The 24,113-nt window shown below is 63.1% G+C and overlaps 6 protein-coding genes across 6 annotated transcripts; 1 reads left to right on the top strand and 5 right to left on the bottom strand.

The window, feature by feature from the left end:
- Positions 1–12: 12 nt before the first annotated feature.
- CHLRE_07g336150v5 (uncharacterized protein) lies at positions 13–2,554 on the bottom strand. Its single transcript, XM_043064268.1, has 4 exons — positions 2,376–2,554; positions 2,143–2,256; positions 1,729–1,830; positions 13–1,531 (listed from the first exon to the last, which is right to left on the bottom strand). Exons 1-4 carry the CDS (start codon positions 2,426–2,428, stop codon positions 520–522), a joined length of 1,281 nt encoding a protein of 426 aa, XP_042922836.1. The 5' UTR covers positions 2,429–2,554; the 3' UTR covers positions 13–519.
- A 48-nt stretch (positions 2,555–2,602) lies between these two features.
- CHLRE_07g336100v5 (uncharacterized protein) lies at positions 2,603–4,764 on the bottom strand. The gene is made up of 4 exons (XM_001700089.3): positions 4,576–4,764; positions 4,165–4,320; positions 3,798–3,866; positions 2,603–3,580 (listed from the first exon to the last, which is right to left on the bottom strand). The coding sequence occupies exons 1-4, from the start codon at positions 4,633–4,635 to the stop codon at positions 3,500–3,502; spliced, it is 366 nt and encodes a 121-aa protein (XP_001700141.2). The 5' UTR covers positions 4,636–4,764; the 3' UTR covers positions 2,603–3,499.
- A 322-nt stretch (positions 4,765–5,086) lies between these two features.
- Positions 5,087–13,084, bottom strand: CHLRE_07g336050v5 (uncharacterized protein). Its single transcript, XM_001700090.3, has 19 exons — positions 12,935–13,084; positions 12,799–12,868; positions 12,569–12,631; positions 12,258–12,371; positions 11,862–11,957; positions 11,581–11,664; positions 11,163–11,237; positions 10,702–10,846; positions 10,309–10,417; positions 9,992–10,069; positions 9,217–9,355; positions 8,959–9,019; positions 8,344–8,775; positions 7,858–7,984; positions 7,461–7,575; positions 7,075–7,217; positions 6,645–6,856; positions 6,278–6,423; positions 5,087–5,962 (listed from the first exon to the last, which is right to left on the bottom strand). The coding sequence occupies exons 1-19, from the start codon at positions 13,027–13,029 to the stop codon at positions 5,759–5,761; spliced, it is 2,508 nt and encodes an 835-aa protein (XP_001700142.2). The 5' UTR covers positions 13,030–13,084; the 3' UTR covers positions 5,087–5,758.
- Positions 13,085–13,131: 47 nt separating this feature from the next.
- CHLRE_07g336000v5 (uncharacterized protein) lies at positions 13,132–15,375 on the bottom strand. The gene is made up of 8 exons (XM_043064267.1): positions 15,173–15,375; positions 14,835–15,028; positions 14,634–14,706; positions 14,353–14,499; positions 14,125–14,183; positions 13,950–14,018; positions 13,807–13,837; positions 13,132–13,579 (listed from the first exon to the last, which is right to left on the bottom strand). Exons 1-8 carry the CDS (start codon positions 15,252–15,254, stop codon positions 13,506–13,508), a joined length of 729 nt encoding a protein of 242 aa, XP_042922835.1. The 5' UTR covers positions 15,255–15,375; the 3' UTR covers positions 13,132–13,505.
- An 819-nt stretch (positions 15,376–16,194) lies between these two features.
- On the top strand, positions 16,195–19,060 carry CHLRE_07g335950v5 (uncharacterized protein). The gene is made up of 4 exons (XM_043064266.1): positions 16,195–16,324; positions 16,386–16,465; positions 16,751–16,914; positions 17,117–19,060. The coding sequence occupies exons 1-4, from the start codon at positions 16,301–16,303 to the stop codon at positions 17,908–17,910; spliced, it is 1,062 nt and encodes a 353-aa protein (XP_042922834.1). The 5' UTR covers positions 16,195–16,300; the 3' UTR covers positions 17,911–19,060.
- Positions 19,061–19,089: 29 nt separating this feature from the next.
- Positions 19,090–24,094, bottom strand: CHLRE_07g335900v5 (uncharacterized protein). The gene is made up of 9 exons (XM_043064265.1): positions 23,484–24,094; positions 23,125–23,383; positions 22,730–22,898; positions 22,394–22,470; positions 22,106–22,182; positions 21,840–21,919; positions 21,387–21,521; positions 20,994–21,155; positions 19,090–20,812 (listed from the first exon to the last, which is right to left on the bottom strand). Exons 1-9 carry the CDS (start codon positions 23,575–23,577, stop codon positions 20,309–20,311), a joined length of 1,557 nt encoding a protein of 518 aa, XP_042922833.1. The 5' UTR covers positions 23,578–24,094; the 3' UTR covers positions 19,090–20,308.
- Positions 24,095–24,113: the final 19 nt, after the last annotated feature.

The following is a 24,113-nucleotide window of genomic DNA, read 5'->3' as shown; positions in this document are numbered from 1 at the left end:
AACTCCACAGCCACCGTCGTAAGAACCATGCAGCAGTCTTTTGTAGCATTGAAAACCAACCACTCCATGCATTGAGGAAACCCACGAGGCATGCTGTCACAATGGTCTTGCAGGACACCAAACGTCTTGTGACTTCTGCCAACAAGCCGTTGGGCACCAAGTTGCTTCGCCAGCCTAACCCGTACCAACTACACACCCACGCACCAGCCCAACTGCTACTCATTCGAAGCCAACGCCCTCGCTCCCCTCGACTTGCAACGCGCAAAGGGCGAGGTCTTCCATACTCATTCTCATTCACACCGTACCGCCACTGCCGCGCGCACGCTTGCCGTCAAGTCAGCAACACCAGTGCAAACAGGGGGGTGGGGTGCGCCGGCGTCCTGGGCAGCCTAGCTCGCGGGCCAGACATGATGACGCACAGACGCTCGCGCGGCCGCTCATGTACAGCTATTGCTGCATCGGACGTGCCGCCGCCAGGTGAGCCGCCGACCTGCAGATGCATGCCACTACTACCGACCGCTACGCTTGCCGGTCACGGGCGCGCCGCTTCTGAGCCTTCTTCCCGCCGCGGCAGCCACGGTGCCGCTTGCTGTGCTGCGCCGGCCCGTCCGCCCGCCGGCCCTGTTCTTGCTGCCGCTGCCGCTTCTGCTCCCGTTCAGCCACAAGCTTGCCGTCGTCGTGGCAGTCGTGCTGAATCCGGCACTGCGGCTGCTGCCGTGCCTGCGGCTCCTGCGGCCGCGACTCCTGCTCATCAGCGGTAAACGACTCCTGCTGCTGCTGTTGCGGCATGGCATGCTGCTGCAGCTGCGCCAAGTGCTGACGCCACATCGCTTCCTTGCGTGCCAGCTTCGCCTCCGCCGCCCGCTTCTTTGCCTCCTCCGCCGCCCGCTTCTCCTGCGCCTCCTTCTCCATCGCCACCTCCATCTCCTCCACCGCCACCTTCTCCTCCTCGTCCACCTCCTCCTCCTCCTCCACTTCCCGTAGCGTGGAAAGCGGCCTCAGCTGCGGCGCCTGCTGGGGCACGGGCTGCCGCCGCCGCTGCCACATCCCCTTGCCCTGCGCCGCCGCCGCCGCTCGCTCGGCCAGCGCTTCGATCGACTGCTTCCATGCGCATTGCTGCACCAGCAGCTGCAGCTGATGCCCCTCCTGAGTCCACGGCTGCTGCTGGTGAAGCAGCAGCGTCCCAAACAACTGGCAAGGGCCCTCCACCCACCACACCCGGCGCAGCGCCCGCCGAACTGCATAGCTGCTGCCGCCGCCGCTGCCCCCGCCGCCCGCTGTCGAGCTCGAGGACTTCTGCAGCACATCCCAGCAGCCGGCGCGCCACGGCTGGTAAGCCATGCGTACGGCCACGCCTGCCGACCGCTGGTGCTGGCCCGGTGCGGCGTTGGTGGCGGCTGCTGCGTCGAAGGTGCCTTGCAGCTTGCGGCTGCGCTCGGGCTGCCGGGGGTGCAGGTGCACCACACTGGTGAGCGGGTTCCACTTGCGCGAGAAGTACTTCCGTGGGAACCAAGCTGCCGCGCTAGCCGCCCTGTGTGTGGGCAAAAAGAAATCAAGGGCGGGTAAGTGACACGTGCATGAGGGATGGACGAAACGTCGTCGGCGTCCTCTTTCACGGTACTTTAGAATCTGGATTTAACGGGCACAAACGACCCACATGATTCTGACAGCATCCGGCCCCGCCAGACAGCGCGGAAACCAGCACTCTAGCTATGGCGGCGTGCTCACGTGCAGTCGACGGTCTTAGGGGTGACGGCCTCGGGCCAAGGGTGCGAGAAGTTGTGGCGTGTGGGGCTGCTCGGCTCAAGTTGCTGCGTGCTGAAGGGATACCTATAAGGTCGCACATGGCAAAGAATGCAAGTCAGTAAGGTAGGTAGGGGAAGAGAGAAAGCCAGCTGACTGCATAGCATTTTTCTCGCACTAAAGCCAACTAACAACGATCACCGGCTGCAGGCAGGCAGCATAGAGCTGTGGCGCCACCCCATAGCATGAACCTAGGCCTCCAGTGAACAGCCCAACCCGCCAAGCTGTGGAAGGGAACGCACTGGAGGAGGACACCCCGCCGATGGACGATGCCCGACCGCGACGGAAACGCCCAGCAGCCTTCCCACAATAAAGCATCCCTTATAGCACCCCACTCACAGCTTAGGTGCCAGTGGTGGCACAGGAACCGCCACCGTCCCTACGGGCGTGGAGAAAGGCCGTGCATTCCCATGTCCATCCTCGAGCACGTTGCCGACACTGCAGTCGTCAAACCTGCGACGTCATGACAATGGCCGATGCGCAGTCAGCAACATGTGCGGCGAGCAGCGCGAGTGAGCACAACGGCCTGAGTCGCGGCACACGCCGAGCGCAGCAAGTAACCCCATACTCACCCGAGCTTTCTTGCGACACGCCCAGCAGCCTTGGGCTGCATAACAGCAGCCATGGTGAATGAAAAGGCTTGGTTGCGGGAAGAACGAAGCGTCCCGCGACGCAGTTGCGCTCGCGAAACAAGTTGCTACTGGGGCCCGCAGCAGGAGCAGGTGCTCTGTGTGTTTGAGTTCAGGGAGTGCAAAAGTGGTAAGCGCGAACTCGAATAGCTAGTTTGTGAGTGAAGCGCGTTATCCTGAGCTCTAAGGACTTGCCCCTGCGCATGGGGCCCTTGGCCATCCCGTTTGGAACTTGCCGCACTCCCAGGAACCTGTGCTAGCTGCACAAACTGCTGCATACTCTATACGTAGCTGCAGCGCGCGCAACTTCATAGCTGGCTGGCTGCTGGTCTTGAACCCAAACCCCTTTTCCTCTGCGTATGACAGCTGTCTGCCTAGCCTGGATGCAGGGCACAAGTACCTATTCCGAAAGCGCAAGAACATTCTTGAAAATCACCTGGCGCCGCGCACCTCTTGTTGGGCAAGTAAACGGCAGCTTTCTCTCCCTCATCACACGCGCGCTACTGTTGCTATCACACGTCTGTATGTAGCTATTTACCCTTGTGCTCCCTCTATGTGGGAGGAAGTGAAACAGTAGGACCTAGACTTGAGACTGCGCCCGCGGAATCAAGCCAGGACTTGGCGCAATCTGTGAGCAAGCTCATCAACAAAAGGCTCCATAATAGAAACATACAGGCGTGCGGGGCTGAGCCAGAGAGGGAAAGGTCTGCGGGCGGGGGCGCTGGCCAAGCATTTACTGTGACTGCCGCCGTGACCGCCCTTGACGTGCATATTATCTAGTTTTAGCTAGCGCAGCATTGCGCGGTGCCTGCAGCTGGCATTCGTTGGGAGCCGGATTCCACAGACGACCCGCGGGGGCCCGCCCGCGCCGGCACTAAGCCGCGGCAGCGTTCATTGTCGATCGAACAGGGCGTGCATGGAGCCTACCGCGCTGGGTGGGACGCAAGTGCTGTCCTGACAGCCCTTACTTCCTGGTGAGGTTCCATTCCCGCCCCTCGACACCGCGCCCTTTCTTGCATGTGTCCTCGCTCGCCGCTCATCCTGCCCGCTGGCGGGTTGCCTAGCCATCAGTTCCAGTAGGCCGAGTCGGGGTCGGGCTTGCCGCTCTCCAGCTTGGCGCGCTCGATGGCGATCAGGCACTGGCAGCCCTGCGTACATGTCAGCGGGCGCGCGCGCACACCACTAGAGGAACCACGCAATCAAGATCCGTGGGCTGCGTCGGTCCGCACGGCACACAGTGGCGGGAACAGCATACAGGTACATGCTTGCTTGTAAGTGTGCCAAGTAGTGCGCTGTGTGCCGTGCGTGCCGGACGACGCGTGCGGCGTACCTAACGCCGGACCAGCCATCTAGCTGTCTACTCACAGGCGGCACGTGGTATTCAGCCATGGGCTTGTCGTTGTCGTCCAGCACCTGACCCGCGTAGATGAGTGCCTGAAGCAGGGAGCGCAGGCAGCAGGGTGGGTCGTGAACTTGGGGTGGGCCGTGTTAGTTGTTATCGGGCGTGTCGCCAGGTTGGCGTACGGGTACTTGCAATGGGCTTACTCGAGAGGCGCCACACGCTGCATGCCCACCTGGTCCGCCCTCCGCCTTGCCTTCTGCTGCGGTCACAACCTTCAACCTCTGTCCCCTCAGCCTCACGCTCGCATGACCACACTCTGCACATGATGCACATGACAAAGCAAGTACCCGCGCAGCCACGCCCGCGCGCGCCGCCGCGCCACACACGCACCAAGTCTTCCCAGCGCTGCAGCCCGGGCGTGGCGCGGCGCTCGGGTGGCTTGTTGGAGCGGGAGATGCCGCCCGCCCACAGCGCCTGCTTGACGCGCCCCACACTCCAGGCGGGTGCGGCGGTGACCCGGTAGCGGCAGCCGCCGCAGAAGAACACCTGCAGGCGCACGTGGAGGGCAGGGGTGAGGCGGGCGCGGCACAGGACAACGGCACGGCAGCTGCACAGCGAGTCACCGACTACACCGACACGCAGGCAACCTTGCGCTGCGCACAGGGCGCATGCAGTAGTGGGGCAGGTGTGAACCGGCGGAGTGAGTAAGGCGGTGGCGTCGTTGACGGAGCACAGCATGTGGGTCGGGCTGCTGCCAGGTTTGTTAGGTGGGACCCACAGCCACTGGCACTCCCTGCGCACCATGTGGGCTCGGTCCTTGCGGGGCGGCACCGTGGGGATGCCCTCGAAGGGGAGCTCCATTGTGGCAATCTCCTCGAACACCTCAGCCTGAAGCGAATGCGCAAACGGGGTTGAGGGGAGCGGGTGAGGGAGCTGAGCGAGTGGGCAGGGCGAGCGGAGGGCTGGTGCGAAGCACGACTAGTGCGAAGCAGGCAAGTGCGTGGGAGAGGCACTGTAGGGCGCCAAACGTATGTGCATGCCGCCGCCACACGCTCCGCTTCCTGTGCCGCACGGGCCCCCGCCGGCTTTTGGCACCGCAGCACCCTGCTGGCTGGATTGCTCCCAGACCGCCCAAACCATGACTCGCTTCAGCTGCACAGCTGGCTAGCTGCTACCCCCAGCAAGGCGCACCTCCTTGTCTGCGGGGATCTCCTTATTCGCGTCGCAGTCCCATGCGCCCTTTCCCAGCGACACTCCCTCGGCCATGGCGACGTGGAGCACAGCGCGACTGCGGGCTGGGGTGCTGTCTCGTTGCTACCGAAGCCAGGGAGCTACCTTACAAGAGGGTCAGGCGCTAGAACGAACTGTTTATGAAGCGAGCAGAACTGCTTGGAGCAGGGCCATGTCGCATATCTGCGACGGTACTCTCGGACCGACCGACCGCATGTCACCACCTTACACCGCCTTGCACAGTGCTTAAACCTCAACTCCCGGCAGGTGCGCGTTGTGGCGCCGGCAGGCAGGCATCTACAGCCCCTCGCCACGATTGCCTGCGCGCGGCATGAATTCCCGTCCCTGTTAGCCTCTTTGCCACGCTAACCAGCGCAGCGCAGGATCCTCCCCTGCAACATATCATCAACTCGGCCGCCATCCTTACTTGGCCCACTGCTCTGACTGGTCGCTAGAGCGTAAATCACGCATGGTCCCGTTACCGGGTATGGGCAGTATGACCAGTCCGACGCCGGCGTCCAGCGCAGTCCTATTCCATATCCTCTTCACCCAACGTCAACCTATAGGCCCCTGACATGCAGGTTCCGGGCCCCAAGCCCTTATGCGCTCCACCGCCATCATGCGTACGCTCATGCGCACACTCCTGTCCCGAACTCTGTCACTCAGCAGCCCCATTCTAAGCTGTAGTACTGACCCTCCTCGCCCGCGTCGTCATCCTCATCCGGTTGCTACACCTGTCCCAACCGCCAGCGCCTCAGTCCACGTAGTCCGTGCTGCGCAGCTGCTTGGCCGACCGCCGCGCTGCGCCCGCGCCGCCCATGGCGCCGCCCGCGCCCACGCCACCCGAGCCCATGCTGCCCATGGGGTCGTAGTGCTGCGTGAAGTAGACCAGCCCCAGCGCGATCAACAGCGTCAGCAGCAGCGCGCTCAGGCTCATGCCGCCAGCCAGGTGCTGCACCTGCGAGGCCGAGGCCGAGATGACGTGGGGGCGAGGTTAGGTCAACGTGGAATGTGGTGGGGTTTCCATGCATGAGTAATTATGAGTTCAGAACGGAAGATGTTGGCAAGTCGTTGCCGCAGACCATGTTTGGGGCAGGAGAGAGGAGGGCGGGGCCAAAGCTCGGGCTAGATGAGAGATGCTGGAGCGCGGCCGACGGGCACCCGGGTGAGGGGCAGCCGGCCCAGCCATTCGCGCGCCTCATACCCAGCGCTGCCCATGCTCTGGCACCTGGTGCCGTGCGTCGTTGCTGCAGTTGGGTGTGCTCGCGCGCACCTGCACGTATCCGTACAGCCCCTTGTTGGTGACCACGATGATGTCGTTGAGGCCGTCGCCGTTGAAGTCCGACACCACCAGCGGTTGCGTGGGCGCCGCCGGCAGCTCCAGCTCCGCAAGCACGTGGCCGTGCTCCGACACAATCACTGGGAGACGGACGGGAAAGAGGAAGAGAACGTGAACGAGAGACAAGCAAGAGGAGGAATGGGAAAGACACGGAGGAATGGGAGGGACGGCATGGTCTGTCTAATGAATGAGACGGTGTGACCCACGTACCCCTGACGCTGACCCGACCCCCTTCGGCTTCAGCTGCAGCCATTTCACAGCCCCGCCCACAAACGCCTCGAGGCTCCCGAGGGGCCCTCACCCGCGTGGTCGGTTCCAGCCGCCAGCACCGTGGTGGGCACGGCGTGTGTGTACAGCGCCATGGCCGCCAGCGTGGGCACCACGTGGTCGGGGTTCTGGTCCGCGGGCGGCCACGACACCTGCAGGTACTCCTGCCACAGGTGCGCGCCGCCGCTGCTGACGGCCGTCATCTCGCCCTTGTTGGTCATGAACACAAGCATGCCGTGCTGGCGCCTGGGTGCGGCGATGCGGGGGCGCGGCGGCACAGGGAGAGCCAATGTGTGTGTCATGACGAAAGCGCAAGGAGAGAAGGCCACCAAGGTGCAATGAGTGGATACAACTGTACGTGTATGCGTAACATGCAGTCTGCAGCTTCCCGAGTAGAAAACCTCGACCCTTACACCAGACCTCCTCAAACGCGCGGCGTGCCCCGCCGCTCCCCCAGGCCCCACCTGCGCGAGCTGTATCCGTGCAGGTCGGGTATGGGCAGCATTACGGGCGTGGCGAGCTCCGTCGGCTGCGCGGCGGCGGCGGCGCGCTGGAACACGTTGCGGCTGGCGGACACACCGAACTTGCGCGTGTGGCACACCTGGACCTGTGGGGCGGGAGTGGGTGGGCGGCGTGGCAGAGTGGCGTGGGGTGAGGCGCGGCGTGGGGGCGAGGTGCGCGCGTGCACCCGGGTTGGCGGCGTGGGCAGGGCGAGGCCCACCACCCAGCAACTACCGGGTGCCAGCAACAGGCCGGCGCGGCATTGGCGGGACACTGCAACAGCATGGAAAGGACATTGTGCGCGCAGGGAAAATCATGCAAGTAGGGCAGGCCCGCTGCGACGCCGCACCGTGAACAGGGTCTCCGAGGGCGGGATGCCGCTGCGCACGTGCGCGGTGCAGCGGCCGCTCACGGCGTGGCCGCGGCCGCTCACGGAGCGCAGCTCGCCCGGCAGCAGCGCGTCACTGGAGGAGGCCGCAGAGAAGGCGGAGGGAGAGGAGGAGGGGGTTACATGCATGGCTAGTTAGGGAAGTCGTAGTGGAGGAGGAGGAGGGGGGAAGCCGACGTAGGATAGGTGAGGCAAGCAGTACGGTACTGGGGATTGGCATGGTAGTGCGCACAGACCTGGCGGCAACGCACAGCAGCCGCTGCGGTACCCCGTGACATCGAGCATGGCGGTCCCCAAATGTAGAGCAATACCACCGCACGCCCTGGCCCCTCCCTCTCGCCACACGCTCGGAACGCACCCCTCCTCGCCGTCGCCCGCCTGGGCCGTGTGGCCGTGGTAGACGGAGATGTGGTCCAGTACGCCGTCGCCGTTGAGGTCAGCGTGCAGCGTGCGCGGCGGCAGGTGCAGCTTGCACACGGTGCGGCCTGCAGGGGGAGGGTTGCATTCATAACTATGTAAGAAGTGAAGGCGGAGGGGAGGTTACATGCATAATTAGCTGAGAAAATGGTAGACGGTAGGCAATCTTGGGGGCGGTGGCAGCGGGGCGAGGTTTTCTTTGGATGGCCGGGTTGGGAGTATTGCTCGAGCCAGGGCACAGGTTATGCTAATGGTAGCAGGAGCTGTGTGCAGCACGCATCGGACACCTGCTACACTGAGATGCCCCACGGGCTTCCTCCCTACGAGACCCTTCCCAGCCCTCCCTACACTGCACCGCTCCGGCCCGGTCGCGTCTCCCTGCCCCTGCCCTTACCGCCGCCAGCCCCCTTGCCCCCCAGAGCCCCACCGCTGAACAGGTGCAGCACCTCCACGCCCTCCTCCAGGAATGCCACCAGCGCGTTGGCCGTCACGTTGTGCGCGTGCGACACCTCGCCGCCGCCCGCCGCCGCCGCCGCGCCCGCCAGCGCTTCAGCGGCGGTGCCCTTGGTGCTGACGTCAGCCGCAAGGTGGTCATGGCCGCCCTTGCCGCCCTTGCCGCCGCCGCCGCCACGCTTGCCGGCGCCGCCGCCTGGCGCGGCGGCGTCCAGGGAGTGGTGGTGGGCGCCGCCGCGGCCGTGCGCGGCCTGGCCGCCGTGCGCGCCGGCGACGTGGCGGTTACCGGCGGAGGCGGCGGATTGGCGGCCGGCCTTGGAGCCCACCTTTTGCCGGAACAGGCCACCGGCAAGCAGGCCCGACGGCGCGGCGTGGGCCTTGCCAGCGCCGTCCGTCTGCTTCAGGCCTGGGGGGGCAGGGACAGGAGGCCGCGGATGGGTGTGCAGAAGTTAGGTAAAGTGGCAAGGTGACAGGGCCTGCAGGGCCCAGAAGAGTGTGTCGTGCAAGCCCTTGCACAACTGCGCAGCCATAGATGGCGAGGCTCCTTCATCTCCCCAGTAAGACTGCCGCCTCTGCCGCCGCCGCTCACCCCTGCCCGCGCTGCCGTGCACTGCCAGCTCGTGCTTGGAGGCGCCGCGGCCCACCCGGTGCTGCGGAGCGCGCAAGGTTGGGGCGATGGTCTTTGAGAAAACTGGTCTCAGTTGAAGGTGGTGGAGGAACTGAAGAGGGGCTGCAACAGAAAATCCAAAGCAACTGCAGCCCTTAGCCTGCCCAGTTCCCACACTTTCTTGTCACCACCGCCGCCCTCTGCTGCTCACGCCCCGCCCCGCCCCGCCTCGGCTGGCACCTTGATGAAGTGCGCCTCCATCAGGCGTGTGTCGGCAGGCCGGTCCCACACGTGCGGCAGCACGTGCAGAACACTCTCGCGGTAGTCGCGGCAGGAGGCCTCACCAAAGTGCCGCCCCTCAAGCTTCTCAGCGTCCAGCCTGCAGCGCACAGCGAGGGAACCAACACGTGCGTGTGTATGTATGCATGTATGTGGAATGGGGTTATGTCAATAAGCGCATGTGCGCAGTTACTCCACGCTCGACTTCCATGACGCAACTCCCCTCCGCTGCCGTGCCCCAACCCTCGTCGCTGCCGATGCTGGTCCCGGCCGCGTTCAGCTTACCGCCTCGCAACGGAATACCGGATTCACCGGCCATGCGCCCAGTCCAGTTGCGTACTGGTGACAGTGAAGGCGACCCCCCTTTCCTCCTCCCGCCGTCCCCTTCCTCCCATCCCTTGCCGTATCCCCCCCTGTGCTCCGCTCGTTCTAGTCCGGTTTGGTTTAGTTTGGGCTGGAATTTACAACCCCGCCCCCCACGACGCCTCGGCCCCCATCCCATAAGTATTGTTGCTTGCAACTAACGCCTCTACCTGTGCTCCGCTCGTTTCAGCTTGGTTTGGTTTAGTTGGGCTGGTATCACGGGCTGGTATTTACAACCCCCGCCCCACCTGTATTGGTGCTGGTCTAGTTTCGGCTCCCCCCCCGCCCCACGGTCGCTCATGTGGTAACGAATTCGTCTGCAGTCTTCAGTGCATCCTGTATCGCTTTTCCAAACATCCCTGCAACCCCCCACCTGTACTGGTGCTGCGGCACCAGGCCGCTGCTGAGCTCGTCCAGGTCCTTGTGGAAGTCGCCGCTGCCGTGCTGCCACCTGCAGCAGCAGCAGGAGCAGGAGGACGAGCAGGAGGCAGGAGCAGGAGGAGGAAGATTGGAACTCAGCAGGGCACCAGTGCAGAAGTCGCTCTTGTAGGGTGCACAAACTGAAACAAACGAGCATGTTTGCCCCACCTCCTGGACCTCCTCCGCCAGTGCCGTGAGCGCCTCCGTCACAACACGCCATGCTCATCCTTCCCGCTCCCCTCCTCCCCGCGCCCCCTCCTCCTTCCGCACCTGACGGCGCCCTTGCCTCCCTCCACCGCCACGTAGCTGAAGTGTCGGCTGCCCGGCAGCCCCGCCAGCGGGTCGTCCTTGTCAAGGTCGGACAGCTGCTCGGCGAGGCCTGACAGGGGTGCGAGAGGGGCGAGAGGGGAAAGGCAGCAGAGAAGAAACAGAATGACTGGTTTGCAGCATGCAAGAGATTCGGGGAGGCGGCGGGGCTTGTGCGCTAAGCGGCGTTGTCAGATTGCGGGCGTGGCGGCGCGGCGCAAAGCGGGTTTGCATCTGCGTCCGTTCCCCTCCTTCCCTGGTCCTGCCTGGCCCTGGCCTCCCAGTGACCGCCCACCGCCCATCACCACCACCACTACCTGCCCCTGTCCCTGCACCTGGACCCTGCATGCCCCGCACCTGCACCCTTGCTAAGCCTCCTGCGCTCCGCGTCCTCCCTCATCTCGCTCAGCAATACGTCGTCGTCCTCGAAGAACGAGCCGGTGCCGTTCACGCCGCCGCCCGCAACAGACTGCAGGCCCTCGCCGCTGGCGACGTCGCCGCGCTGGGTGGGTGGGTGGGTGGGTGGGTGGGGGTTGGCGGGGTTGGGCCACGGGGAAAAAGGTTCCGGATAACGGCACTTGCCAGGCACCTTCATGAATAACACACTTGGCACAGCGGCTGCCGCACGCTCGCCTGTGTAGGGTCAAGCGTATCACCAACCCGCGGCTCAAAGGCACCCTTGTGCCGCCACGCGCGCACAGGACCCACGCAACCGCCTCCCGCCCTGCCTCACTGCCCTCCCCTCCCGCCGCCGCTGCCGCCCCCCCATTTTGGGCTGGTGTTCACAACCCTCCCCCTCCCCGGGTGCCCCCTCTCACCATGACGCTGGCGCCCACCACCACCAGGCCGCGGTCGGCACCGTGCACCTGGTGCGGCGAGATGTACACAGCCACCTGCGGGATGTGGCCGGGGGGGGGCTTACATTCATGATTATTTAAGAAGTGAAGGCGTAGCCAGGTACAGTAGCATAGGGGAGGGCGAGGGGTTGGGGCGGCATGCCACGCATGATGGTTTGGATGTCGGAACGGCGCGGTGTTGCACAAGCTCCGTATGATGCCCGTTGAAGCGGGGGCGGCCAGAGCGTCGACACAGGTGGGTAAAAGCAGCACAGGGTATGGGGCCAGCGGCATAGGCCAGGTCACACAGCCGCTTGGCAGCCACAATGCATTGCACCTCACACCAAATAACTACACATCACGGCGGGCACGGCGACCCCACCACCGGCCGGCCACGCACCTCCTTGATGTGGGAGTGGTGCGGGAAGTGCACGCGGGCGTCGTACTCCCACAGCATCACCAGGTTGTGGTCGAAGCACAGGACCTGTGGGAGTTCGGGTGGCGCGTGCATGCGTTGGCGGGTGCATGCTAGCCACATGAGGCTGCGAGCGGCACGCACCGGCGCGTCGCTCATAACTTGGGCCCAGAACCAAACCGTGCCTTGCCCACGCCTCCACTCCCGTCCCCATTCCCGCACTACAAGGCACCACGCCGCCTTAGTGCGCCCGCCCTGGCACTCACCTGCCAGGACGCCGTGACCACCACAATGACCTGCTTCCGCAGCGGCCGCACTCGCTCCAGCGGCAGCGGGTCAATATAGCCAACCTGCAGCGCCACCTGTGGAAATACACACGAACAGACAAAGACAGGATGGAGCGGACCGGGGCGGGCAGCAGGGGCAGGCCGCGTCAGCAGACAGACAGCAGCGGCGGGCAAACGCACTGCGGAGAGCCATCCTGGCGCGTGTCGCGACCGCAGCTCGGACACCAGTACGGTATCTTCCGCTGCTTTCACCCGCTTGGTAACGCCTTGCCCGGCACCGCCTAGGTGACTGCGCTAGCTGAAAGAGCAGCAAATGAACTGTGCCCCCATCAACACCTAGCAGGTGGCCCGCCCTTCTCGAGGTCCGCCACGCACCGGCCTGTGCCCTGCCGCCACCAGCGCCCGCCTGAACAGCAGCGAGATGGAGTTGATCTCCACCGCGCGCGCGAACCCCTCGCCGTGGTGGCCCGGGGGCGCCGGCTGCACCACCTGCAAGGGAAGCGGCGCACGCCCACGGGGGTTGCGCGCCCCGTTTCAGCAAACCCCCTGCCGCAGAAAGAGCTCCGCCCACGCAATTTACCCTATCACCATGTGATGCAGTGCTGTTGAATGACGGTGCGCAGGTGGGTAGTGCCGCCAGTTGGCATTGAGCACCCGCCCCTGCCGCAACACCGTGCGCTCCGCACCTGGAGCTTCAGGTCCGGGGTGGTGACTACTAGCTCTATATGGCCATCGCCGTTAAGGTCAGCCTGCAAGACGGCAAGCATATTCAAGTGTATAATTGGTCAGCGCGAGGCTCATGGGAGTCGTCCTTGTATCAGGCAAACGCGCGACGGCGCCAGTGCTGAGACCACGACGTGTCGGGGTGCGCACACGGACGCGGGACCCCATCCCCGCCGGAGGAACCGCCACCCACCACGACCGGCGCTGGTAGCTCGTGGTGCTGAGCATAGAGCTCCTGCGTCTCATCCTGCGTGTGGTGAAACCTGCGCGCACACGGAAGGGATTCTTCAGCAACAGCCCGGTCCCGCGCGGTAATCCTATGTTCCTACCATGCCTTCTCAAAAGTGAAGGTGCCCTCGTTTTGTAACGACACGAGCAGCGCCACGCAGGCCAGCAGAACGATGGCGACGTCCCGTTTGTACATTTTCCCTCCTCGCTAGACCGGTATTGTTATGCTAATTGAGTGCAGATTATAGATCTGTGTCAACCAGTCTTGGCTGGATTAGTGTATCGTGAACAGAACATCCTTGGCGATCGTTTACAGAAGTCGCGGCAACTTGCAGCGTCGGTTGTGCATTTTTGGGTGTCGAGATATTATCACAGGTGTGCGTTCCAGTCCACTGAAAGCCTCTGGTCATCGCATGTGGGCATGTCCCCAGCCGAGGTCCTGAGGCCCGAGCACACTGAAATGAGCGCCCTGGACCCCGCCTGCTCCCGGCACCCCCAGTACTGCCACCGCAGTACTGTACTCCCCAAGCTGCACATACTTCATCATCGCTTTCCCCTCTGAGGCACTTGCAACCTCTGAACGTGCGCCAGACCTCTCTGACTTGCTTGCCTAGTCCTGTCGCACCGTAACTGTTGCTGCCTGACGTCGTCTGTTTCAAGCCCAGCCCGGCACTACTGGCCCGCTGCCAGCACGGCGAAGCGGCGGTGCGCCTCCTCCGCCATCTCATCACAGCGCACGGTCAAGTCTGCGCAAGCAGGGGGCACGCACAATCATGCGGGCGTCGGAGGCATGCCCAGCGCAACCCCAATATGGTACACGCCAAGCCCTATGTGTGGCAGTAGCAGGGTTCAGACTCGCACGTTGCGAGCCCACAGCTCCTATCATAATGCGCCCCATCTTGTCGTCAACCACATGCTCACGATACCCAGGACAACCGGAGAGTGTCGCGCTCTGGACAACGTTTGCGCTCACCTGGCATGCCGCGCATCTTGCTCAGCGGCACCTGCACAGCCAGCGACAGGCGCAGCACCCAGCGGCGCAACCCGTGAATGATCGTCACACCAGCTAGAGGACTGATGCGATGTGCACTAGGGCAGGTCGCAAGGAAGCCTCACCCAAATGGCCCCGTCGGCGTCGTCCCCAGGCACGGGCGCCGCGGCAGGGTCCGAGCACACAGCGGCAACCTGCGGAGGTGGGGGCGAGGAGGGCCGGAAGAAGCAGGCTGGCAGAGGCGAGACTTGCCGTGCGGACTCTCTGAAGCGGCCGTGGGCCACAAGCCTGCCAGCGCACCTCAATCACAGCGTAGTGGAACTTGATGCCTCCACCTGGCTCCTTACGAATGACGTCCACTGCAGCGCATCCGTGAGAGCCCGGGGTGAGGCTCTTCACGTAATCATGGCAGCCCAAAGCCAGCTAACCACATTTTGGCAGTTGCTTGCCGCAGGGTCAAACAGGCTAGGTCGCACTTAGCACCACAACAGCAAACTCCCCATTCCAGATCCCATCCAGCCGACGCACCTGCTGCAAACGGAATTGGCCCGTTCTTCAGCAAGTCCCAAGGCGCGGGCCCACTGCTTGCGCTGCTAGAGCCATCGGTTGCGCCCAATAAGTTCAGCCCAGCCTCCTCCTTTACCTCTCGCGCGGCACAGTCCGCCAGCGTCTCCCCTGCAGGCGTTCAAGGTCGTCCAGCATCCAAAAGGCAAGCAATAGGCGCTTACATCAGGGGCCTGGCTGCCAACACGCGAGAGTTCTTTTAGGCAACACCGCAACACCGCAGCACGCAGCACCCAACCACCCACCCAGTTCCAGAGAGCCGCCCGGCAGGCACCAGCGCCCCTTGTCCGGCTCCTTCGCACGCCGCACCAACAGCACCTGCGAAGGCCCCGGCAGAGGCAACAGGCACCGGCAAGCCCCGGCAGGCCCGGCGCATATACGGTAACACGTTGAGCGTAGGCGTGAGGGCTCCATCACGAGCTGTCCATGGAGCAACAAGGGCGTACCTCAGGCTCGGGGCCCCCCAGGACGGGTGGCGTTCGGAACACGACAACGCCCACGCCAACCCGTGGCTCGCGCGGGTAGGCGCGGCTGGGGCCGCTCCCGTTGTCCGGCGAGCTCGAGGCCGCAGCGGTCTGGGCGGTTGCGGCAGTGTAATGGTACTCTTGGCGGGAGCAGCCCAGCCCAGGCCAGCCTAGCCCTGTGCGGCGTGTCCGTGGGGTGCATCATCGGTGGGTTCTAGCGGTCAGCACAGATCTTCCCCTAGCCCCAGGGGCCATAGGGTTTGCATGCACACATCGTAAACATCCATACGATTGTACAGCTTCGCTGCGCTCCCACCCACCGGCACGGCACCATCGAGCATGTAAAGCCGTGCCCTGACCGGCTCCGGAGCGGGCTAGTGGCCGGGAAATGGCGAGCAGCATTTTCGATTGCCTATAATTTCGCAGTCGTTTGTGCTATATCATTATGACAAATTCCTGAAACGCTGTTAATTGTTATTCAAATGACATAATGAGACAATGCGGGCTCAGCTTGCAAGTATTGAATTTTATTCATGACCAGGGCCGATGATATATGATTAATAGCTTTATCCTCGGCGCGCCAGGGTTTGCCACGCGAGCCCCCACCCCCAACCGCAGCCTGCCTGGGCCTTCCTGACCTTCGCCCTTTGCGAGTGTCCTCAATAAAAGGCCGATGTAGCCGACCTATGAGCAATACCAACTGGCACAAGGGGTTTGCAGGCGCCAAGTTCCATTGACTAGATTGACTGCAGGTGCAGCAATCGGCGGCATCGCGGCTGGGACGCCGGCACACTGGCGCAGCACTGCTGGACGGAGGGGAGGGTTGGCTACAAGCAGGCACATTACGTGGCCGGCTGGATGCCTGCAACCACATGAGTCCCCGGCCCCCGATGCACGCCCCGATGCGCAGGAAACCCCGCCGCCCAGCCGTCGCACCCGACCCGACGGGCCGTCCCGCTGTTTGAGTGTCCATTATCTGATCTGGTCAGAGGCCCGTCCCCGTGCGTCTTGCCACGGCGATTTCTTATGTGAGTGTAGCCGTGTAGGGTGCCTCCCCCATGTGGCTGATGCCTGAACCTGCCTGAACCCTCCTGAACCTTTTGCCGGCGTCTTCTGTAAGCCGATGCGCCAGCTCCCCGGGCGCACAGGGTGAACAGAGCAATGGCGCAGACAGTTACAGAAAGGACGTCTGGCAATAGTGCAATGCGCATGTCTACATGTCGTTGTGGCGGAATCATCATCAAATTGGGCGCGGGCGACCAGAAAACTGGCTGGGCCTCCGCTATGCTAGAGCTGCTCATATGCTAAGAGCATATAAACACTTTGTATCCTTTAGTTGCATGCTAAAAGCTGACAACGCCGTAACACACGTAGGCATTTCCAAACCGGTTTGAACGGTTTGTTGCATGACGATCATCAGCAAGGCGTCCTTTAAGACCGGCATGAAAATGTTCACAGCCGGGAGCTACGAGGTGCGTTTGAGGCGGTACTTATGGAAAAGCCCAAACCCACGCGCTCGCTACGGTACCGCAGTGGGCCATACCAGAATTCGAGCGGCTGACTGCAGCGGACAAGCAGGTCTCACCAACGTTTGTCATTGGGGGGTCTTCATGGTGAGTTGGCCCCGCGGGTTGGCGTTCGAAGCCCGTTCGCTGACCTGTGTGGGGTTTCCACTGCGCTGGCTGGTGCAGTAAGAAAAGTGCAGCGGATGTGTGGGCGGGCGTTGGAGGGGAAGGCGGGGCATTGAAAGGGGGTTTGGCGGAGGTCCACCTTTGTAGGGCTGGACCAGGCCCTGGCTGCGTGCCCTGACCTCGTCTCAGGTCAGGTGTGGGGCTGTGGGGCTGTAAAACGGTGCTCTGACGCGCCTTCCTGTCCACCGGCAATTCTGTGCCGCACAGGCGCATGCTGTGCTTCCCGCGCCAGAACGCGACGCCGCACCAGAACGTGTCGGTATTCCTGGAGTACCCGGAGGCCTCCTTCACGCCCAATCACCTCAGCCCGACGGCCAGTTTCAAACTCATCATCAAAAACTTCAAAGACCCCAGCAAGAACTTTGAAAAGAGTAAGTGCGCTGCGGATGCGATCGCCTGGGGGGCTCTAACGCACGAGTGCACTGCTGCGGGAGCGCAAGGGAAGTCGCAAATGACCTCGGCACCTCCGTACCTGAAGCCGCCGCCCCTACCCAACATGACTATCCGCTCGCCTGGCCGTCGCAAGCACCCCTTCCCCCTCTTTTACCTACTCGTGCGTCCTTCCCTACGCAGGCGCGGACAACACGTTCAAGTCTCACCAAGAAGACTGGGGCTTCAGCCAGATGCTGCCGCTGCAGGACCTCAACAAGGAGTCAGGCTATTTGCGGGAGGACGGCGCCATGGTGGTGCGGGTGGAGATTTCAGTGCCGGCACCACTTCCTGGCGGCAGCTACCCGGTCAAGCTTAGCACGGCAACACCCGGCCTGAGCACGGACCTGCTGTCCCTGCTTGACAACCCCGGCACCACCTCAGACCTCACCATCACTGCCACCGGCTCCGAGCTTCCGGGTGCGACTGGGTGCGACGCCGGCGCCGACGCCCGGCCCCAGAGCCGCAGCTTTGCCGTGCACCGCGCCATCCTGGCCGCGCGCTGCCCCTACTTCCGCACGCTCTTTGAGAGCGGGCTGGCCGACAGCGGCGCGCGGGAGCTGAACCTGCCAGACACGGACCCGGACGCGCTGCGGCTGTTGGTACGGTTCATGTACGGCGACGGCTTGGCCGTTACCTCCCGCGAGCAGGCGTACAGCTGCCTGTCACTGGCGGACCGGCTGCTGCTGACACAGGCCGTGGAGCTGCTGCGGGAGCACCTGCTATCCTCGGTGTCCGCCGCCACCTTTGCGGCGGACCTGCTATGCGCGGCGGGGCTGGCGGGCGAGCAGACGCTGCTCCGCTCCCTGGTGGCGCGGTTCGCGGACCTGGGCGATGACGTGCCCGAGGCCGACCTGAAGCGGGTGGAGGCGGAGCGGCCGCAGCTGCTGCTGGAGCTGCTGCTGTCGTGCCGCGCAGCCAAGCGGGCACGGACGTGAGGGGCAGCGGATGGATGGGGATTGCGGTCGGCGGTGGACGCACGGGGCACTGACGCGGGCAGCATTTGGGAGATGAAGCATCGCCCCAGTGCATGCAGGATGATCGGCGCTCATCATTAGCAGGGCCCTATAGTGAATACGGCAGGTGTCTTAGGTGCTGGCGGACCAGCTGCTGCTGACGCAGGCCGATGGGCTGCTGCGTGAGCACATGATCAGCAGCTGCTCCGCCACCACGCTGACGGCGGACCTGCTGTGCGCGGCAGGGCTATGGCAGGAGCACCCTCACTGGGCCGCTGGCGCGTTGGGGAGGGCAGCAGACGGCGTGGTGCAGAGATGGTGGTGGTGGAGGCGGAGGACAAGGAGGGCTCTGGCCAGGGCGGCCCACCCATCATGTGCGGCCGAGCCGCCGCAGGCACCTGAGTCTCGTGACAGCGCATGGAAGGCTGCGTGTGCGTGTGTGTGTGTGCGGGTCGCCTGCTGCAAGTGCGGGCCAGGAGCAGGGGCGGGGTATTGGTCATTTGGTCGGTTCGATGAGGTCTTAGGGCATGTTGGAGAATCTGCAAGCTTATCGTACAACCATCAGCATGAGCACATGGCCACTTGGCCGCTTGGCGGAGAGCCCGGTCAAACATAGCTGCCGTACTAGCAAGGCCAGCTGGTGGGGTCGTACATATTTGTGAGCACTTGGGGATGTACAGCTAGCTATATTGTGCAGGCGTGGGAAGGAGGGCAGTACGAGACGCGCAATGCTGAACCGGCAGACTGCGGTGCTCGTATCTGGTGTTTGTGTTGATTGGGAACTGTGCAATAGATTTAGTGATGACGACCCGGGAATCCGCCAACCTGCCTTAACGTTGTCCCATCGCACGCCATGGCAGACTGCAGTGCTCGTTCTAGTGTTTGTTATGCGGTACAAACTGCAATGGATCAAATGATGACGCGGTGGAAGTTGTTCTCGACGACAGGACCAGGCTCACGGCGCAAACACACGGCGGGCGAGGGCGCGCGCTGAGATGCCATCATTGACGCGCTCCAACGTGAAGCAACCATGTCCAGTTTGCACTACGCCCGGTACAGGCAGTAACCAGAACGGTGTAACAGGGCCAGCGCTGATTGAACCCGCAGAAGCCACAACTCCTCACATCACGGACGAAGGCTGGACGCGCAGGACGCCACGAACTTGCAGAGGAGTTACAATGAATCGTGTGGAGGCGTGACCCTTACAATGAATCGTGTGGAGGCGTGACCCTTTTGCCACGCATATCTCCGCAACAACCGCAATAAGTTTGCGACGTGAAATATGCGGCACGCCCTGCCATACTTGATGCCCCGGGAACCGAACAGCCGTACTTGCTCAGGCGCACCACCACACCGCCGCTGCCACTGATCCACAGGGACAGCATCCCATGCATGTCTGCTTGCCGCTGACACGCACAAACAAAACATCCATGCTAGAAGGGCGAAATGGATACCCACGTTGTAAACATGTAACGCGTACTGGTAAAGAAAGAATGCGCAACACCTAGCGCCTTTAGGACTCAAGGAGCCTGCTGGCGCAAGCTCACAAGCCAGCGCACGGGCGGCGTATTGGAGGCAGTGTCATGCTGCCCCCTGTCCACATTAGCACGTCAATAAAAGACAAGAAAGGTGGCTCTCAACAGGTCCTGGGCAACTGCTAGCAATTTCTGCTCTGTCCCTTCGACCACTCCGGTACTCTTTAGCGCGGAGCTCCATCATCAAGCGGCAAAAGCACTTGTCCCTGGGCCTAGCCCTCACCTGCTGTATGCATAGCATGCCGCGTGTGTGACAGCGACTGCCGTGGCCTGTCTAATAAGCCTTGATACTCCGCTTCTGCAGCGGATCCCACACCCCACACACGTACCCGAGTCATCTCTGCGCTTATCGCAGCGCGCATAACACGCAACACGCGCACGAAAGACTGTAATACATCGTAGTACCTTTATTCGGTCCGTGCGTAAGCCCCTACCCCAGTTTCTGGGGGCCGGCTAGGCTGCAAACCAGCTGACCAGCATGCTACAGCTGTATGTCACCTTGCCCAAAACACAGGCACCATGCATGTCACACTATGCGACACTGACATGCAGCATGCCCTTACTTTGTCGACCTGCAACATAAACGCAAAGAATACGGTATCCTGCTTTCCACGACACTGCTCCCTAACATTCCGTCCATAGCCCGTGCTGTCGGGCAAGACCATCTTGTATCAACATGTATAATATGGTTCCATGCAGTATGGTTTGTCATATTAGGAGGGGCTTCCCTCTAAAGCAAAGCGCCATGAATACAACAAAGCTGGGCGCACACACCCCCGTATCCTCCCCGGCATCCTCCCCGGCATCCTCCCGCACCTGTCGCCCAGCCCAAGCCCGCGACGCGGCTACATGGTCGCCCGCAGCATCTTCTTCTTCTTGTTCGCTGCCGGCGCGCGCGTGGCCAGCAGCGTCCGCTCAATCCGCAGCGCAGCACCCGTCACCGCCGACCCCTCGGCCGTCACACGGTCCGCCGCAACCCCCAGCCGCAGCCCTTTCAGCTGGATGGGCAGATACTTGATCGCGCCGCCGTTCGGACGATACGGCTGTACGGTTATGTCGTACGACACGCCGGGTGCCATGGGCTTGTAGAAGTAGCCGCCGCGCGCCGCGTCGGCGTCGGCGGGGCGGCTGCTCGCGGGCGAGGTGACTGTGATTGTGGCGGCCAGCGGCGCGCGCGTCTGCTGGTCCAGCACACGGCCTCGCAGCCCCATGCCTGCTAGCTCCATGATGCGGAGGAAGGCGGCGCTGTTCTGGCCCCACAGGTCGTCCAGTGCGGTGGCGGGCGGGTCCTTGACCTCGTGAAGCTCCAGCGTGAGCATCAGGCGGTCCAGATGGTGGTACACCCAGTCCTGAGGCGCGAGGAAGCGTATGGCGGAGTTGTGTGCCAGAGCGCACAAGGGCAGGAAACACGCATACAGTAGGGCGTATACATACATGCAATCCAGTTACAACACATCAGCAATCTCCAAATCGGACGCAATACAGGTGCGACGCTAGCTACCCACGCCGCCGCCATCGCCGCCGTCCCACCTGCATGGAGCCCAGCACGGGGTACCAGGCTGCGCCCTGCACGGTGCCGGCCCTGAAGGGCGCTGTGCCCTGTGCGCTCATGTTGGGGTTGTGGACGGCGTAGGCGGCGGCCAGCTGGCGGGGCAGCGGCTCCTCCGCCGTGGGGCAGTTGGTCAGCGCGCCCTGCAGGGCAGCAGGGAGGGGAGAGGAGGAGAGGGGAGGGGGAGGAGGGGAAGGCAGGGGCAGGAGGGAAGAGGGGGCTAGAGCGCTGAGTTGCGCGCAGGTGAGATTGGAGGGCGTTGTGTGCATCTCCCCAAAAAACCCCACACGCTGCCAGTCAGCTCCCGTCAAATCCTACCACAGCTCCTTCCACCCACCACAGCTCCTACCCCACCCTGCCACCACGTCACTCACCACCGAGTCGCAGGCGTCCAGGGGGTAGTTGGCGACCAGTGCGCCGCCGTGCAGGTTGGCGGACAGGTCGGGCGGCGCCGCGGCCAGGTAGCGGCTCACAGCCACCGCCTCGGGTTGGAGAGTGAAGTTGCCCACCTACACGGCCGGGCGGCGGGAGGGGGGTGGGGGGTGGGTAGGCGCGGGCGGTAGGCAGGCATGCGAGAGTGGATGCTGGTGCGGGCGCGAAGGTGAGGATCAGAGATGCGAGATATCGGTGTGTCTTTCTCGCAAGAGCGCGTGTGCAGGCGCTCTGCACGCTGAGCGTGGGACGCCATGCGGGAACAGGATTGGAGTGTCGGGGGGCTCATTCCAAAAAGAGAACAACCGAGCTGTGCCACTGCGGTCACCACTGCACCGGAACCACCATGGCCCCTCTCACACCATCTGCGCAGTAGACTGGGTCCTGGCCCTCACCTTGGACCACATGTCCGCGGCCGGGTACATGGTAGCACCGTAGCGGTCACGCTTGCGGGCCTGATCTAACGTGGGCTTGGCTGCGTGTGGTGATGCGCAAAGGCACAAGTGCGCAGCGGAGTACGTGAACGCTGGGCTCACAATCCATCGACGCGCTTTCACCGCGACCACAGCGTGCACCCCATTATAAAGACGCCACAATGCGGCTTGGACGGCTACGCGCTACAGCACACCCAAGCGTACATTTCCAGGAATATAAAACGTACCGTACGGATACTCAACGCTCCAGAAGTTGCGATTGAGGTCGACCTTGTTGGCGTTCCAACGTGTGCGCCGCTCATACCTGCGGTTGCGCAGGAGGATACTTTAAGAGGGGCGTGATTGCGGGAGGCACTACGGCAGATGATGCGATTCAAGCTGCCGTGTGAGTGTACGGTGGCACGTCAACATAGGGCGGCGTTCACCACATCTAAGCCCCACAGCCGCAGGCCACAGTGGCAGGCCACGGCGAAAGGCTGACCGACAACCCTTGCAACCCGTTCCCAGAAACCCACCCGTCCGGATTCATGGTGGGGATGATGCGCACGGTGGTGGAGCCCTGGAGCGCCTTCCACCGCGCGTCACTGTCAGCCTGCGGCAACGCCGGGGGTCCCCAATGCGGCAGCGGGGCGTTGGCAACGCGAAGGTCTTTGATTGGGCGGCGCAAGGGATGCATAGCAAGTTAGCAACCCCACACGAAGACTTGAGGTAGGAGGGATGATCCCAACACAGGGCGTGTACCGTAACGCAAGGTGCCACCACTCCCTCTTCCTGCTGCCGAACCTCAACACAGCCCCGACGTCTTCCTCATTACCGTACACCCCACCACCTGCCACCGCACCAGCACCCACCAGCTCGCCATTGCACAGTCCCGCCGCCAGCCGCAGCAGCAGCTCTCGGTTGGCGGTCTCGTCGCCGTGCATGTTGCCAATCCACGTGAATGACGGCCGCGGCAACACCGCACCTCCAGCAGGGTTGCGCGGCGAAGCCACCACCGCATACAGCACGCGCCCCTCCACACTGCAGGTGTGAGGTGCCGCACATGAAGTCTTTGACGCTTTGACGCGACGACAGGCGTGCTATTGCTATGTGCAAAGTATAGCAACGCAGCTGCCGCATTCGGGAAGGCATGAGATTTATTTCTACAGGCCCTGGGTCGAGACGGTCACAGCAAAGAGCCAGGCAGCGAGGGCGCCCCTGCCCGCCCCTGCCGCAGCCGCAGTGAAACAGGGTGCCAAACACGCACCTGGGCGGGTCCAACTCGTCCAGAGTGCACGCGCCGTTGCTATTGTTCACGACGTCTTGCAGAAGTCTAACCATCTCGTCATGATTGTGGTAGCGGGCCCACTCGTCCCCTACGAACTCGCCCGGCGGTGGGCTCGCGAACTCCTGGCCGTCGGTCAGTTGGCCATTGCGCGTCGCCACGAACGTGTCCGACAGGGGCCGCAGCGCGGAACCTAGCTGCTGGGCGCTGGTGCCGCCATTGTCCAACTCAGATGTCGCAGCTGCGAATACGGGTCGGTAGCCAAGGTCAGTGGAAGGTGGCACTTGGTCGTCGCATGCGGTGTCACATGCCGCCCTCGGCCAAAAACAACTCCTACTTACGCAAGTCCGCATCCGGGCGCCGCAAACCCTGGGCTGCACTAGTCCAAGCGTGGGCCAAGGCCAAGGCAACCAAGAGCGCCACGCTGAAGCGCATCGTGCGCCTTGGTGGCAGCCACTACCTCAAACCCAGCGCGCAGTTGGTAGTGGTGTATATCGCAGCACATATCAATTTTATTACATATTCAGAATGCAGCCGAATCTACGAGTTGTTGGGAGCCCAAGAGCAAGCCGCGTTCAGCCTGCGTTCAGCCTTTATGCAAGTCGCTACAGAGTCTGTGTTGGCCGAGCTTTAAATTAACAAGTTATGCGTGGCAATGGGCAACCTTCCAAGTTGGCGGGCGGGCCAGATTGGGGATGAGAGCGATGGCGTGGCGCTCGTCCCCCACGGTCCCCCTGGCAGCGGCAACACGCCCCACTCGCATCGGCATGCTAGCACCCCCTATCCTACCAAGTAGGACGTCATCACTTGTGGGCGTTGTAAGGGTCACCCCATCCCGGGCCTCTGGTGTCCATGAGGCAGGCAGGCTCGCAAAGATTGCCAAACACTCCGCAGCCCTTGCCAGCACCCAAGCGGACGGCACGATAGTGCGGGACACGGCCTTCTCCGCCGCTTCTGGGTTGCACCTGACA

This window comes from Chlamydomonas reinhardtii, chromosome 7 (assembly GCF_000002595.2).
Source record: "Chlamydomonas reinhardtii strain CC-503 cw92 mt+ chromosome 7, whole genome shotgun sequence".
Lineage (NCBI taxonomy): Eukaryota > Viridiplantae > Chlorophyta > Chlorophyceae > Chlamydomonadales > Chlamydomonadaceae > Chlamydomonas > Chlamydomonas reinhardtii.
The sequence above is the reverse complement of the archived record's forward strand: the minus strand, read 5'-3'. Positions and strand labels throughout refer to the sequence as shown.

Bases quoted from the DNA above. Each gene is read 5' to 3' on its own strand.
- CHLRE_07g336150v5 (XM_043064268.1), bottom strand. From the start codon at position 2,428: ATGGCTGCTGTTATGCAGCCCAAGGCTGCTGGGCGTGTCGCAAGAAAG. The intron at 1,831-2,142 runs GTGAGTGGGGTG...GCGACCTTATAG, and splicing joins CCACCACTGGCACCTAAGCT to GTATCCCTTCAGCACGCAGC. The intron at 1,532-1,728 runs GTGAGCACGCCG...GCCCACACACAG, and splicing joins CCTAAGACCGTCGACTGCAC to GGCGGCTAGCGCGGCAGCTT.
- CHLRE_07g336100v5 (XM_001700089.3), bottom strand. From the start codon at position 4,635: ATGGAGCTCCCCTTCGAGGGCATCCCCACGGTGCCGCCCCGCAAGGAC. The intron at 4,321-4,575 runs GTGCGCAGGGAG...GTGCGCCTGCAG, and splicing joins GCAAGGACCGAGCCCACATG to GTGTTCTTCTGCGGCGGCTG. The intron at 3,867-4,164 runs GTGCGTGTGTGG...TCCCTGCTTCAG, and splicing joins TGCAGCGCTGGGAAGACTTG to GCACTCATCTACGCGGGTCA.
- CHLRE_07g336050v5 (XM_001700090.3), bottom strand. From the start codon at position 13,029: ATGTACAAACGGGACGTCGCCATCGTTCTGCTGGCCTGCGTGGCGCTG. The intron at 12,632-12,798 runs GTGGGTGGCGGT...GCCGTCTTGCAG, and splicing joins AGCTACCAGCGCCGGTCGTG to GCTGACCTTAACGGCGATGG. The intron at 10,418-10,701 runs GTGCGGGGCATG...CACCCCTGTCAG, and splicing joins GAGGCTTAGCAAGGGTGCAG to GCCTCGCCGAGCAGCTGTCC.
- CHLRE_07g336000v5 (XM_043064267.1), bottom strand. From the start codon at position 15,254: ATGCTGCTCGCCATTTCCCGGCCACTAGCCCGCTCCGGAGCCGGTCAG. The intron at 14,707-14,834 runs GTACGCCCTTGT...GGGCCTTCGCAG, and splicing joins TGGGGGGCCCCGAGCCTGAG to GTGCTGTTGGTGCGGCGTGC. The intron at 14,500-14,633 runs GTGGGTGGTTGG...GAACGCCTGCAG, and splicing joins GGGCGGCTCTCTGGAACTGG to GGGAGACGCTGGCGGACTGT.
- CHLRE_07g335950v5 (XM_043064266.1), top strand. From the start codon at position 16,301: ATGTTCACAGCCGGGAGCTACGAG. The intron at 16,325-16,385 runs GTGCGTTTGAGG...ACGGTACCGCAG, and splicing joins TCACAGCCGGGAGCTACGAG to TGGGCCATACCAGAATTCGA. The intron at 16,915-17,116 runs GTAAGTGCGCTG...TTCCCTACGCAG, and splicing joins CAGCAAGAACTTTGAAAAGA to GCGCGGACAACACGTTCAAG.
- CHLRE_07g335900v5 (XM_043064265.1), bottom strand. From the start codon at position 23,577: ATGCGCTTCAGCGTGGCGCTCTTGGTTGCCTTGGCCTTGGCCCACGCT. The intron at 22,899-23,124 runs GTGCGTGTTTGG...TCACACCTGCAG, and splicing joins GACGAGTTGGACCCGCCCAG to TGTGGAGGGGCGCGTGCTGT. The intron at 21,522-21,839 runs GTGAGGGCCAGG...CCGGCCGTGTAG, and splicing joins CCGCGGACATGTGGTCCAAG to GTGGGCAACTTCACTCTCCA.